This window comes from Monodelphis domestica, chromosome 1 (genome assembly GCF_027887165.1).
Source record: "Monodelphis domestica isolate mMonDom1 chromosome 1, mMonDom1.pri, whole genome shotgun sequence".
NCBI lineage: Eukaryota > Metazoa > Chordata > Mammalia > Didelphimorphia > Didelphidae > Monodelphis > Monodelphis domestica.
The window spans coordinates 279,056,920-279,073,361 of record NC_077227.1 but is presented as its reverse complement, the minus strand read 5'-3'; the positions used below and the strand labels follow the sequence as shown (position 1 = coordinate 279,073,361).

The 16,442-nt window shown below is 38.0% G+C and overlaps 1 protein-coding gene across 12 annotated transcripts in view; it reads right to left on the bottom strand.

Annotated features, from left to right (window-relative positions):
- Window positions 1-16,442, bottom strand: part of GPHN (gephyrin) — an 852,406-nt gene that overhangs the window by 18,335 nt on the left and 817,629 nt on the right. For all 12 annotated transcript variants that reach the window (XM_007473063.2, XM_056820908.1, XM_001369841.4 and 9 more), the window contains 2 exons: window positions 16,349-16,422; window positions 10,531-10,595 (listed from right to left, as the gene is read on the bottom strand). In XM_007473063.2, coding sequence (XP_007473125.1) covers window positions 10,531-10,595; window positions 16,349-16,422 — 139 coding nt within the window. The remainder of the gene's footprint in view (window positions 1-10,530; window positions 10,596-16,348; window positions 16,423-16,442) is intronic.

Here is a 16,442-nt window from a genome sequence, read left to right as displayed (position 1 = left end):
GATCTCTAATTTAGTCTTCATCTGAGGATTTTTAGTTTGTTCATTTCCTAGTTTTTTAATTACATGTCCAATTCATTGACCTCTGCCCTCTCTAATTTGTTAATATATGAACTCAAGGATATAAATTTCCCCCTGAGTACTGCTTTGGCTGAATCCCATAGATTTTGAAAGGATGTCTCATCATTGTCATTTTCTTCAATGAAATTATTAATTGTTTCTATGATTTGTTCTTTAACCGATTTTGGAGAATTGTATTGTTTAATTTCAAATTAATTTTTGATTTGTCTCTCCATGTACCCTTACTAATTATTATTTTCATTGCATTGTAATCTGAGAAGGTTGCATTTATTATTTCTGCTCTTTTGCACTTGTTTGCAATGTTTTTATGCCCTAGTACATGGTCAATATTTGTGAATGTACCATGTGCTGCTGAAAAGAAGGTGAATTCCTTTTTGTCCCTATTTATTTTTTCTCCACATATCTACTAACTCTTTTTTTTCTAAGATTTCATTCACTTCTCTTACCTCTTTCTTATTTATTTTTTTGGTTTGATTTATCTAGTTCTGATAGAGGAAGGTTAAGGTCTCCCACTAGTATAGTTTTTCTATCTATTTCATCCTTGAGCTCCACAAGTTTCTCCTTTAGAAATCTGGATTCTACGCCATTTGGTGCATACATATTGAGTACTGATATTTCCCCATTGTCTATACTGCCTTTTATCAGGATGTTAATTGCCTTCCCTATCTCTTTTAACTAGATCTATTTTTACTTTGGCTTTGTCAGATCATATCATGATTACAACTCCTGCCTTCTTTTTATCAGTTGATGTCAAATAGATTTGGCTCCATCCTCTTACTTTTACCCTACAACTTCCTCATGTGTGTTTCTTGTAGGCAGCATGTGGTAGGGTTTTGGATTCTAATCCACTCTGCTATTTGCTTGCATTTAAAAATGTAGTTATTAAAGGAGGTTTTCCTCTAAGAAGGCAGGTTACTGCCTGGTGCAGGGGAAGGAGAACCAGACTTAAGAGTCAAAAGAATGGCATTCTAGTTTTACTCTGCTACTAATAAGTTATGTGAGCCCAGTCAAATTACTTTCCCTGTGCCTCAGTTTACATCTACAAAATGAGATTTGGACTGGATGACTTCTAAGGTTCCTTCAAGGTCAAAAATGATTTGATTCTATGATTCTGTTCATTTTTCTTTCTTTCACACAATCAACTATGAATGGTAGGAGTAAAATTTCAGTTATTTTTGAGCTCTTTCTAAATATGGCTGTTTAAGGAAAGAGATCTGAAACCTGCAAAGCTCTATAACTACTTGCTGGACATCTCCCTACTTATATGCTCAGTTAAATTCAGTAAACATTTATTAAGTGATTACAATGTGAAAGGCACTGTCCTGGGCACCTGAGATAAAAACAAAAAACTAGCACAGGGGCATGAGGTGGCTCAGTGGATAGAGAATCTGCCCTGGAGCCAAGGTCCTGGGTTCAAATTTAGCTTTAGATACTTCCTTGCTGTGTGACCCTACAAAAATCACTTATTCCTGATTGCCTAACTTTTCTGCCTTAGAATCGATTCTAAGGCAGAAGGTAAGGGTTTTAAAAAACAAACAAATATAATCCAGACCCTGCCCACAGCAGTTTATAGTCTATTAGTGGGATATAAGAAGTGTAATACAATAAATAATGTGGTAGGAGCAAAGGAGGAACTTAATCAGGGTGTTTTGCAAAAATTTGAGGAGGGAGAGAGAATACTTTTGGCTGAGTTAAGGGTGGGAAGAGATTGGATAAGGCTGGGATATGAATAGAGCCTGGAAAAAAAGAAAATTTTAATAGAGATGAAAGGAATACATAGTGCACATGGGGAAAATTCCACATGAATTGATGAAAGAGTGAAATGAGGGATCAAGATTAAGAAATATAGCTAATAGCTGGCTCAGTTTTGGTTGGAATTTAGAGGGTATGTGAAAAATGGTAGAAAGGTTGGATGGAGATAAATTGCGGAGGGCCTAAAATGACAGGTTAAGGATTTTATACTTTTATCTCAGGCATTTGGAAGGCACTGAAGGTTTTTGAGAAAACTTGTGCATTAGGAATGTTATTCTGTCAAATGTGTGAAGGATAGATTGGAGGGGGGAGGGACTGGAGACAGAGAATTTAATACATCTCAAACTGAACTGATCATACTTTTATCTCTCAGCCAATCCGGCTTTCTTAATCGACTTTCTTGTTTCTGTTTGTAGCATCACAGTCTCACCCATACCTGATAGCCTGGAGTCATCTTTGGTTTCCTTTGCCTTTCACAACCCATTAGTTGCAAATTGTCTGTTTTACCTTAGAAATATGTTTTATATCTTCTTTCCACTCACATGGTCACTACCTTTATTTAAAACTTCCCTATCTCTCTAACAGACTATTAGACCAGTCTCCCAAAATGATTTTCCTGACTACTCTTTCTCCTCTTTTTAATTCATCTATCACAAAGCTGACAAATAATTTTCTTAAGGTAGAGGTCTAGCCATGTAATGTCTTTTCAAAAACTTTCACAGGTATATTAATTGGTTAAAGAAAAAAAAAGTTCCTTGGTCCAGCATTCAAGTTCCTCCATAATCTGGCTACAACCTATGATTTTACCTTATAATAAGCATTCTTATTTAACACTTAGGTGAATGGAGAGGATAGAATCTGGAAGAACTGAGTTCAAGTCCAGGTTTGTACACAAACTTGCTGTGTGAATCTGAGCAAGTCAACCTCTGTTTGTCTCAGTTTCCTCAACTGTAAAATGGGGCTCATAGTCACACCTATATTGCAGGTTCATTGTGTGGATCAAATGAAATAATATTTGCACAGTGCCCGGAACACAGAAGGTTATAAATGCTTATTCCTTGTCCTTTCCGTTTAAGCTCTTTCGATCTGTTTCCTCATATGTAAAATGGGAATAATAATAACATCTTTTGTTGTTGAGTTGTTTCAGTCATTTCTGATTCTTTGTGACCCAAAATGTTGTTTGGTTTTTTTGGCAAATATACTGAAGTGATTTGCCATTTCCTTCTCCAGCTCATTTCATAGATGAGAAAACTGATGCATGCAGAGTTAAATAACTTGCTGAGGCACACACAGCTAGTATTTGAGGCCAGATCTGAACAGAGCTCCAGGTTCAACACTAAACTACTCTGTCACCTAGCTGCCCCATGCCTAGCATTAGTGCTTCATAAACACTTGTTTCCTTCTTCTTAGTGCTCCCACCCCCTTTTACATTATTCTCCTTCACGAATACCATATTCCAGCCAAACTAGACTTCTAACTTTTTCCTGGACCTTATTCTTTTCTCTCTTGCCCTTCAGTTTTTGTAGGGTGTACCTATAATGCTTAGAACACAGTGCTTCCACATTTCTGCCTGCTGAAATCCTTATCTTCCTTTAGAGATGGTCAAGAATTTCCTTCTCCATCTTTCCTACCCTTCCTCAGTGAAAGTAAGGTCTTCTTCCTTAAAATTTTCATAATATTTTAGCTATCCTTCTCTTTTGCAATAATGATATTCACTCTTACAGTACAGCAAATGTAGATAAATGTGTTATTCTATCATTTGATTATAAGCTCCTTAAGGTCATGGACTCTTTTATTTTTCATCTGAGTATCGTCATTACTTAGCATAGCACATTGCATTTAATAATAAAACTGACATTTACATAATGTTTTAAGGTTTGCAAAGTGCCTTACAGACATTAACAAGCTTGAATTAATTGATTAATAAATGCCAATTTGAATTATTATTTTAATAGGTGCTTAATCACACCTAAGAAATTGGCCAAATTTTCATTTGTCATCGGCTTCTATTGCTGATTCAATTCTGAACTTTCCTAAAAAGACCAGCATAGAGATTTGTTGCTTTTAATTAGCCTAGGTAATGAGGAATGTTTGTTTTAGATTTCGAATGAATTATAATCTGTTAAGAGTCTTTTCATATACTTGGGATGTCTTTTATATGTATATAGAGCTTATTTCCCTCATTAGAAGGCTGAACTCAGAGACTTTTTACCTTTCTTTGATTTCCCAGGACTTAATAATCACTTACATATGGTTGAGAGTTGAGTGACTGATTTGATTACTTCTTAGGCTAGTCTTTCATCTTCTCATTGTGGAGATCGCCACTGTGGATGGCGATGATACTACACTCATTAATCAGTGAGCATTTATTAAGTGCCTACTGTGAGGCAGGTTGCTAAGAAACATAAATCTCTAAGTGAAACTGTCCATTTATATTCTGTCCATACATACATTATATTTGGACATGGGGGTGGGGGAGAAAACATGTTGATTAATAAGTAAATCCAGGCTATGGACCAAATCAATCCAAGTGATGTTGGCTAGAGAGATGGTACTTGAGCTGAATCTTGGGAGGGAAGCAGTGGTTCCAAGTGGTAGAAGTGAGGAGGAAAGTAATTCATGGATGGAGATGGAATATCATATAAAGGAGCAGCTGGATAGGAGAAAATAATGTGTAATCAGCCTAGAAAGACAGGCTGGAGGTAGATCATGAAGAGTTTTAAATGCCTAATAAAGGAGCTTATATTTTATTTAAAGACAATAGGGAGCCAACAAAGCTTCATGAGCAGGACAGTAACATGTTCAGTTCTAGGAATATCAATCTGATATTTGTATAAGGGATGGCTTTATAAAAGGGAGAACAGGTCAGTTAGGAGGATATTTTAATATTCCCAATAAGAGGTGATAAGAGGCTAAGGATGGACATGATGTGAGTAGAGAGAAAGAGATGGATGTCAAAGCCATTAAGGAGGTAAATAAAATGTATTTACTTTTAAAAAAGATCCTTACCTTCCATCTTAGAATCAATACTGTATATTGGTTTCAAGTCAGTAAGGGCCAGGCAGTGGGGGTCAAATGACTTGCCCAGGGTCATACAGCTAGAATTCATTTACTTTCAATAAAATCCTAAGGATATACCACATACTTCTTTTTATCTCAAAATATAAGAGGAAATTTTTTCTGGAAAAGGCCAGAAACCTTCATTCAATAGAGATTACATTCCCAATGAATTATTTAAAATGAATTTTTAAAAATCATAAAGCGTGGTAAAGGCTCTAACTATATGGCAGTGAGGAAAGCAGAGAGATGATTTTTACTTCTTAAAGCTGAAAATGCTTTAGAGCTTTGGAGAATGCTTTCTTTATAATGTTGAGATGTGAGATGCTGCTGCCCTCTTTTGGATCATTAGGGATGTGCAGAGAACATTCCAAACAGTACAGTAGGGCCCCGTATTCATGGGGGAGAGGATACATACATTCCAAAACCTGCCCTGGATAGCTAAAACCATGGGAATAAACAACCACCCGTTGACCCCAAATATAACGTGATGTTTTTGTACATACATATGTATAATAAAGTTTAATTGATAAAACATACAGTAAGACATTACCAACATTAAATACAGTAACGATAACTGTACATTATTATACAGTAGCCCCCCCCCCCCCCATCCATGGGGGATGTTTCCAAGACTCTCAGTAGATGCCTGAAACCTAAGACAATTCTCATTGTAACTGCTGACACCTGTTAACTTTACTGCATAGTAGAGTTCCTGTTCTCTCTGTCTCTGTCTCTCTGTACTCCTGTCCCTCATCTTAGTGCTCTGTGGTTCCCTCAAATCCCCTTTTCTCCCTAAAACCTAAAAAAACTCTCCAAATGAAAGCACAAGAACTGACCTCTGGACAGGCCACCTCTGGCAACCTCAGCCCCATTCCAGGCACCTACTCACCCAGAACTGAAACTGCTCAAAGCAAAGCTGCATAATAATTTGGGGGGAGAAGGGGAAGAAAACTCCTGTTCACTGCTATACTTTTTGGGGGAGACAATTTCCAACTCACTGTCAATAGCCCTTGACTCTAATGTGTCTTTGGTTATATGATCAATTAAGAGATTGCAGATCAATGAAATCTGCTAAATGCATGTATATATATTTGAGGCATCCTGGGTTGGGCTTCTGGGTCTCAGAAAGCACTAGACTTTCTGCTCATGGGAAGCTGCATTAGGGATCACATCTTTTAGAAAAGTAGAAGAAAGTGATAGAATGAGGACTGTAAGCTTAACTGTCTCAGTAAATTACTCAACTCATGCCTCTTCTGAACCTCTTTATTTTTGTTGACGGTATCACCAGGCTTTTAGTCACTAGATTCATACCTTGGTGCCATCCTCAATCCTACAAACTTATTCATCCTACCTATTTGGTCAGTGTCCTATCTTGTTTTCTACCTCCACAATATCTCTCCAATCTGACCCCTTCTCTCTACTCCCATAACCAATGCCCTGCTGCAGGCTTTCATTTTCTTAAAGCACAAATCTGATGTTGACCTGTCTCAATAAACTCCAATGTCTATTATTACCTATGGGAAACAAATGTTAAATTCTTTTGTTTGACATTTAAAACTCTTCATACCTTGGTTCCAACCTTCCTTTATTGCTTCCCTCTATCGCAGTATGCTATTATCCAGGGAAACTGACCTTCTTTTTCTTTATTCTTGACACTCATCTCCTGCTTTAGTGCTCTTTCATGCCTCAGAAACATTCCCTCCACAACTTCTCAGAATCCTTAGTCCTGTTTGTTTCTGTCCCCCCCCCACCCCCGGGCCACCTTTTCATGAAGACTTTCTTGATTCCCCTGGCTGCTGTTTCCTTCCCTCCCAAATCACCTAGCCTCTGTTTTGTATATAATTATGTATGTGCCCTGCTTTCAAAATTTTCCTTTTAATGTCAAGGGTATCACTGCCTCCCTTAGCTAGAGTGTAACCTCCTGGAGGGCAGGGGCTGTTTCCCTTTTGGCTTCACATCTCCCATCACAGTGTCTGGCCCACCATGGACCACTTAATTTATCCTTGTTGGCTGAGTGAACCCTAAAAGATGGAACCAGGCATTTGAGTTGGGGAGTTCTGCAAGGCTGATTAATGGTTGATTAATCGGTTAATGGAGTGGATCTAAACATCAGGGAATAGGGATGGAAAGAGGCCAAGTTCTCTTGCTCCTCCCTGTCCTGTGAGTATAACTGTCAGAAACTCGTTTTCATTTTCTCCCTACTCTGCCCCTCTTAGAAAAATTCTATTTTTTCCACTCATCTGGGATTTCAAGGGCAAAAAAGACAGATTTGGGAACAGATTTGGAAGAAATGGATTAGAAGGAAAGGTTAGACCTCTTCTTCCTTTCAACTTCCCTAACACTTTGTACCTTTCCTATGCATTTACCAAATAACTATAAGACTATTGTCTACCTTTTCTTATAGTTATTTTTCTATATGTCCTACCTTTTTTTACTAGATTGTAAACTCTTTGTATAGCTTTCAGAACCTAGCACAGTGTCTTGTAATTTTTTTCCCAGTCTAGAGTTAATTTCATTGAATATGGGAGTCAGAGTCCTGGGTTCAAATCCTGCTCTTGATGCTTACCTCTGTGGCCTAGAGCAAACTTCTTACTCTCATTTTCTTTGTCTGCCGAATGAAGGGGCTGGACTAGAGAATGTCTAAGGTCACTTACAGCCCTGGGTCTAGGATCCTATCATTCCAGGGAGGACACTCATTCTACTAATGCAGATCAGCAGCTGTTTTGCAATGCACAATTTTAGAGAATTACCTGGGCACACGGAAAGTTTAGGTGGCTCACAGAGCCAGTTTATATTAAAGGCAGGACACCATATCTCCCTGTCTTGAAGGCTGGATCTCTAACCACTAGTATAAACTTAAAAGTTTATAATATGATTTCACTTGGGCCCTCCTTAACAACCTTCCTAACTGATTCACTATCCTACCTAACACAGAGCTTTTGAAATCTTTTCATCCTCCTCCTTCCTCCACTCTCTCAGCTGAGAACTTTGCTTCATATTTTACTGGAAAAATTAAGGCCATTCATCCAGAGCTCTGGCTTCTCCCCTCCTCTTCCTTCCCGTTTCACATCACTCAGATCCTTCTGCCACTCTCTTCCTGATCTCACAAGAAGAGGTGGCCCTATGCCTGGCCAAAGCAAAGCCCTCTCTCTGCACAAGTGATGCCATTCTGTTCCATGATCTCTAGCAGATTGCCTCCTCTAGCGTCCCACTTTCTCACTAATCTTCAAGCTTCCTGTCTATTGGCTGCATCCCTGCAGCTTACAACCATGCCCATGTCTCTCCTATCTTTAAAAAACCTTAATGTGAAGCTGCCTGTGCCCACAAGCTCTGGCCCCACAGCTCTCCTCTCTCTTGTGGCTGAACTCCCAAGGAAGGCTGTCTACAGCAAGTGCCTCTCTTTCCTTTCTTCTCACTTTCCTTCCATATGAAGTTTTTGGCTTGTAGGTCTGATGACTTCATCATTCCACAAACAGTGACTTTTCCAAGTTACTAATGATCTCTTAATCTCCAAATCCAACGGCCTCTTCTCAGTCCTTCTTGACTTCTCTGTAGCTTCTGACACTTGTCAGTTGCCTTTTTCCCCTGGATAGGCTGTTTTCTCAAGGTTTATGTGACAGTGCTCTCCTCTGGTTCTCCTCCTGACTGCTCTTTCTCAGTTTTCTTAGTTGGATCTTTATCCACAGGATCTCTGCTATCAGAGGGGGTACCCTAAAGCTTGGTGCTGGGCTCTCTTCTCTTTTCCCTCTATACTATAAATTCTGAACTCATTATCTTTAGCTTCAACCTCTGCACCCCCCTCTCAACCTTCCTACCCCCCCTCCCCCCATTTTCAAAAATTTCCTTTTAATGTCAAGGGAATCACTGTTCTTCCCCAGTCACTAAGGCTTGCAATCTAGGTTTTAGTTTTGACTCCTCACTCTCACCCTCCATATCAAATTGGTGGTCAAGTCTGGTCATTTCAGCCTTTGTAATATCACTCACATGCATCCCCTTCTCTCCTCTGATGCGGCCACCAACCCAGGGAGGAGCCTCACTTCACACCTGGACTACTTCAATACCTGGTCTAGAGCCTCTCCCTATTTCAATCTGTCTTCCACTCTGCTGTCAAATTAATCCTACCCCCTACCCCCATTCAGCTCTCTCCCTTCTCATTTCATCTCATAGTTTTCCTGGCTTTTTGCTAGTCCCAGCTAAAGTCTTACCTTCTATAAGAAGTCTTGCCCATTGCTTCTTAATCTTTTTGCCTTCCCTCTGAGATTACCCCGCCCAATTTATTCTGTCTCTATCTTGTTTGTATGTTGCTTTCCCAAAGACTGAGAGTTGCTTGAGAGCAGGGATTGTTTTATTGCCTCTTTCTTTGTATCTTCAATGCTAGCATAGTGCTTGGCACATTGGTGCTTAATAAATGCTAGCTGATTGACTATGTCATACTGCTGCTTACTTTTCAAATAACAGGTATTAAAAAATTTTTTTTTGAATAAAAAAGGAATGACTACATCAACCTTCTTATAGTCAAAATGAAGTAAGAAGTGATGCACAATTATTTCTTTATGGAACACAATTTTATAATAATCAGAGAAGAAAATATCAGAACTAGGTAGCACTTCATTATAGACACATTTTGGGGGATGAAAGGGCCATGAGACACATCATGCATCACATTCTCATTATTTTAGTTTAGAAACTAGCTTTCTGAAATCTAATTCCTTTCATACTGTTTTAAGTCCTTTATGATAGTTTTTAAAAATCATTTTTCTACAGCATCATCAGATTTAGATGCTTTAGAATATATTTTTCTATGTATATCAAATACTCCTTGAGTTTACTTTTTTATACAAACAATAGCTTAGTTGTTAGAACTATTATACAATAAAAATAAATACCTCAGATTCCAAGGATTTAATTGTAAAGGTCAGTTCTGATTGAAGTGAATGGTTTTCTTCTTTTTTGAAAGACTGTGTTAAGAAGGTAGCATTTTAACAGTAGAGAGAGAACCTGGATTCAGGTTCCCTCTCTGATGTTTTGATGCTTATGATCTGTATGACCTTCAGTAAATTATTCATACTCCTTGGGTTTCAGTTTTCTCATCTGTGGCCATCCATCTCTTCCAACTTTTTACATCTATGATCCTATGAACTTTTGTATCCGTGGAAATGAGGCCTCATCACCACAGGTGTCTAAATAGTCATGCATGACTGGAACTGGTCTTGTGGCTCAGGAGTAACCAGGAGAAAATCCTGAATGAAACTTGACTGTTAGGAGTCTGGCAAAGAGCTGATGAAGCATTAGTATAATTGTAAACCTGGCAGCAAGTGCTATGATTTCAGTTTTTGAAGGGTAATGCAGTGTTGGACTTCTCTATGGAGTCTACAGATCCCTACTCTGGGGAGATGTAGAAGTGGGATGATATTATGGAATCATAGCATTTCAGAACCAGAAGGAAACCCATAGGTCATCTGATTTAACTCATAGTCATTATCTGTTATCTTTCTATGATGGGCTTCAGCCCACCATAGGGTCAGTGGTCAGAAAGAGGAAGCATTAAGGATATGGAACTCAAGATTTGTTCAGTGGGAAACCACAAAAGATTTCTGTCCCTTTTTTTAGAGAAAGCAACAGAAATTATGTTTTTCTTACCTGGTAGTGCAAAGATTATTTTTCTTACACCATCAATGTCCAAGGTTGCAAATGTTGTTGGCAGGCTGGAGAGAAATTAAGTTGTTTTTATGTACTAGATATAAAATACACAAATGAATTAAATGATGAGGTCCTCCTATTATATCATTATAACATATAAATACTTATGGTATAAAATATTTTATTTAACTTGATCTTTTCTGTAGTCCCTTGAACACCAAGTGTTTAACAAGATTTTAAGGAGACTTGTTTTAAATATCTATCTCTAGTGTAACCCCTCTTTTTCTTCCTTTAGTCTGCTTATGGTACTAATGTGTAAATATAAATTCTGAAGCTCACTCTGCTGTACTGGTTACTCTATTCTTTACTCTCCTGGGCTCAGATACCTCCAGCTCATTCCTCAGTGCTGGAGAGAATTCTTTTTCTGGACTATGGCTTGCTTTGTATTGAAGGTCAGATTTCATTATAATAAAACCTAAGCTTATCAGAACCCTTGGGGTTTACTGCATACACTCACACCATGTTTTTTATTTTGTCCATAAGGGGAAATCTTTCTAAGACTGGTATCACATACTAAGGGGTTGGATAATATAGCAGGAAAAGAAATGGATTTGGGTTTGAGTCTGAGCTCAGATAGACATTTACTAGCTGTAAGATTCTGTTGTTAGGGTGACTCATTTTATCATCTCCCTGAACCCACATTTCTTCATCTTGAAATTAAGGATGGCATTCCCTACCTTAAAAGAAAGCTCCCAGAGATATGTTAAGTGTTATATCCAATTTACTGACCTAGCACCATTCTTGGAACATAGGAGGTTCTGAATAAATGCTTGGTGAATTGGAGTGAAATCTTTTTGCAAAATGCAAAGCATGATGTAACTATGAGCTCTGGCTTCTTACTCAGAAAATACACAAAATCATCTAACTTTTTTTTTTTTAAACCCTTACCTTCTGTCTTGGAGTCAATACTGTGTTGGAGTGAATACTGTGTATTGGCTCCAAGGCAGAAGAGTGGTAAGGGCTAGGCAATGGGGGTCAAGTGACTTGCCCAGGGTCACACAGCTAGGAAGTGGCTGAGGCCAAATTTGAACCTAGGACTGGTCTCTAGGCCTGGTTCTCAATCCACTGAACTACCCAGCTGCCTCCTCTTCTTTTCTTTTTAAAGAATGTTTCGAGGTGGGTTAGAGGACTCCAGTCCGCTGGCTCAAGGTTATCATGAATATATCAGTTGTTCTACTCTGTAGTAATACTGGGGGGTCATTAAAGGTCAATGCAGTGACCCCTACTCCAAATAACCACACACCCTAGTGCTTTTTTGAGTTCTTATGATTGCTTTTATGGCTTTGCTACCTCTTTTCTTGGAGTCTGGCTATCTGCTGACACTTCTCACTGCAGTCTGGGGCAGTCTTTGGCTGCTTCTAATCTGCTATGGGCTTGGGAAAGAGATATTTAAACTTGTTAGAACTGGTACATTAAGAAGAACAAATAGCATAAAGAATCCTGTACAAAAATAACCCTGCACAAAAAGACTGAGAACAGGCTTCTGTCTACATTACATTAATTCTAAAATGAAACAACGCAATTGCCTCTGGTGGGTGGAAAGAACTTTTACCAGAAAATTTAATGCTTCTTTTCGTCTTTCTATCAAGTAGCAATAACTCTTAAAAATCTCCTTACTTTTCTCCACATTCCAACCTCCTTAAAGAGGCCACCTAAATTCCCCAGCCAATCACCAAAACAAAACACCACCCACAAAGACCCAGGAACAGGATGGAGCTGTTTGTGCCAAATGCCTCCTTTTCTCTTTTCCTACAGACAAGGGATCATTTCTTCTCACTTGCTAATTTGTTTTGGGGAGGCTGGGCTTCAGCTTTGTGTCATTTATGAATCTGAAGGCTAGGAATGTGATTGCAACCAATTCACTTTAACAAAATCCTATTTACACAAAAAAAAATGTCATTACCAAACAATGTTTGTAATGTGAATGATTATAAACATAAGTGTCTTATCTTAAAAATGCTGTGGCTAAATAGCAATTTCCTGGGTACTTTTCAGGCTGGGACAAGCATGCATGCAAATGACTGAAGTCACAAACTGGGTTTTATGACTCCAGGGAAGAGGAATAACCATTAAGGACAGATAAGCCTCTGAAACTCACAAAGGTCCAGAATAACAAAGAATGAAGGAAGAGAGATAGCCAAATTAAATAGCAGAGAGGTTAAGAGAATTTTTAATCATAGATATTAGACCAATAATTCTCCTCTAGGAGTGAGGGCAGGAAATGTTTGCACATTTTATACAGGGAAGAGACTATATCAATTCATTTTTTGTTGTTAACAAGAAATACAGAGATACCACTTGGAATGTCCTTTGTATAATTAATTAAACTGACAATACCTAGAGAAAATACTTGAATGGCTGTGGTAAGACAGTTAATATCTATCTAAAACAAATATTCTCCTCAGTAGGAATGAGAGGCAATGTGTTGTAGAAGATAAGGCACTGAACTTGAGTCACAAAGTCTCACTAAACGGAATCTGAATGAACTCTGTGATCCTGGGCCTCATTTAGCCTCAGTTTCCTCAATTATAAAATGAGAGTGTTGACTCAATGGTCTCTAAAGCCCTTTCTGGATTTAAAACTATGCTCATCCTATGAATGGTCTGAATGACAATGTAACAAGACAAAGAGAACTTTGTTCTCAAAGATCCATTATTACTCAACTCCAGCTAGCATTGCTTGACTACTGGGGAAATTCCAGATTCATAATTTGACTAAACATAAGCTATGATATCTATGGAGGAAACTTTGGAGAGATCCTAATGCCAATCTCACATTCTGAACAAAAATAATAGTAAAGTCTCAGTCATCTTTTGGGTAGCTCAAGAATGCAAGAATAAGTGCTTAGAATTAAACCATGGCATTATGGAAAGAGTACTGAACTTAAAGAGGCAGAAGACCTGGTTTTGAGTATGGGTTATGCCATAGATTAATGAGGTGATACCTTGGGCAAATCACTCTGAATTGGGAAATGATACTTATAAGATTGTTGTGAGGATTAAATGAGACAAATGTATATAAATAACTTTGGAAGCGTTAAAGGGTCATCTGATGCAAGTTGTTATTGTTACAAAGAGAAACACTACCTCTTACAACATGAGAAGGACCATAGGAGAGGACCATAAATTTTGAATCTTGGAAGTCATCTAGTTTAGTTCTCTTATTTTACACAGAAGGGAACAGAAGAGAAAAGATGTTAAGTGACTCATCAACGATTTTGTTCAGTTCTTTTAAGAGTCTGACTCTTCATGACCCCATTTAGGGTTTTCTGGGCAAAGATACTGGAGAGGTTTGCCATTTTCTCTTCCATCATTTGACAGATGAGGAAACTGAGCAGACAGGGTTAAGTGATTTGCCCAGGGTCACAATTAGGAAGTGTCTGAGGCCAGACCTGAACTCAGGAAGTTGAGCCTTTCTGAATCTAGGCTCTGGGTTCTATCTACTATACCATCTAGCTGCCCTATCAGAGATTATACATAGGTAGGTAAGTAACAGAATCAGAATGTGAACTGAGGTTCTCTGACTGCAAATCCAAAGTTCTTTTTTACTATACCATGCTATGCTGGATCAGAGAAATAACTAGACTGGGGCACCCAGGATTTTGTATAGGGGTGCTGAATTTAGAATAGGGTGGAGACAACACAGTTTAGCAGTTAGCAAGAAATTCAAGAAGGAAGCTACTAGATGATGGACTAGGGTGTGATTACCTACTCCTCAGCCAAGGCTATTTTGATGCCATTTGCTCCAGGGGCAGTAGGTGGCTTGTTATGCTTTCCCTGACTATATTAATCTTAGTTATGACTCTTTTTATATAACTTAGTTGCTAGATTAAAAAAAATTCAAGCAATTTAATAGCTTCTGTAGGACATGCTATAACTATGGTTAACCATTTGTCTATAAGATTATATGCAATCTATTAAACTTGCTGAAGTCTAGAAACTGAGGATTTTTAGTGGATGGATTTGTACTAAGTTCTATATTTCTTTTCATGGACACTTAGAAGAATAGTGAACAATCATGGAAGGGAGGTAACCCATGGTTTATAGATAGTGGATTACACACTGGCTAGTGATGAGAAAAAGGGCAAAGGTATTAAGTATAAAAATAACAATGTTGTTTAGTACTTTGACCACTGTACAGAGGAGGAAGTACAGAGAAGGATTAGTACTTTGCCCCTCAATTTAGCCTTACTCGCAACTAGAGAATACCTTAATTCTTTTTTTATTATCTCCCTACTTTGCTCCCACATTTTCTGGGATTTCCCAGGGTAACAGCCATGTTATGTCACCATATCTGAGATATAAGGTGGCACAAAAGTATGTGGAATAGGTTTAAAATCATTTCTAGTGAAAGAACTATAGAAATGATTTTAAACCTATTCAAAGGATTCTTGAATAGAACATAAGAGCTTTTTAGTCACTAGGGGTGAGGAAAGAGTATATTATAATTTGGAGACATGTTCTCTCACCTGTTTTTTCTAATAACTCAGTTGGCAAGGCATTTATTAGGGACTTACCACTGGTTGTAGGCCCTCAGCTGTAGTCATTCATTAGCCTTTCCCTATGTGGGTATTTCAGAGGCAGCTGGGTAACCACCCAGTGGATAGAGTGCTAGGTCTACAGTCAGGAAGACTCATCTTCATGAGTTCAAATTTGATCTCAGATACTTACTATCTGTGTGACTCTGGGCAAGTTGCTTAACACTGTTGGCTTCAGTTTCCTCATCTGTCAAATGAACTGGAGACGGAAATGGCAAACCACTCTAGTATCTTTACTAAGAAAACCTCAAATGGGGTCACAAAGAGTTATACATGACTGAACAACAAAATGTTTGTTTTTTAATAGGAAAAAGTTCAAGGTCTACCTATATAAAATGTGACATATACAAGGCAGAGTGGGGAAAAAAAGGACAAGAAGAAAATAGGGATGGAAATTATAAGAGGAGAAAATCCTTTCACAGGATTGGTTTTGATGAAAACAAACCCAACAACTGTTGTAGCAATAATGTTAATATGAGCTGATGAGAAGTTTTTAGATTAACCTGAAGGCTATGTGAGCTAAAGTCTAGAAAAGCTGTGTTTTGTTTTATTAATAGTGTTAACTACTAACAAATTAGTGGTCTTTCATAAGGAAATTCAGAGGCAATATCTCTATAAATAAATAAAAAATAAATTAATTAATCAATGTATGTATATATATATACATATATATATATGGAGAGAGAGAGAGAGAGAGAGAGAGAGAGAGAGAGAGAGAGAGAGAGAAGAGTTACAAAATGTTCCTCTGTAAGGTAGAATTAAAAGTGTCCTTCAAATCCTCTTTTTAAGACAAATTCAGCTGAGGGAGGGAGATCCATGGCCCCTTTGGAGGGAAGAGAGATAGACTGATGGGGAGAGATAGCTGCTCTGGACAAGGGGCAGTAAAAGTATTGGCTTATTAATTTGCCAAATCATTCTTGCTAAGTTGGGGCTAAACTCAGTTGTTTCTATGCTGCAGAAGGATGATATGTGCTCTCATGGCACTAAGTTTCAATGAACTCAGGTTCATTGTTACCCTATAGCTCTGAGGAAGAAATTATCTGTGTATTATTTCCCATTTTAGTTAGTAACTATTCTTGTACTAAATGTTCTGTGAAAATCTTAGAAGGAAAGAGCCATAATATTAAAGTGTAATAAATCATAGTTTTCAATAAATTTAAAAAAAGTGTAAGTCAAAACTCATATTATATATAGATATTTGTCACAAGAAAAATGTCATACCCTGGCTTCATAAAAACCCTGCCGAAATGGATCTGTGCATGAAGATCAATGTCCAGCACCTGCTTGAGATAGTCCTGCAAATATGAAAAAAATG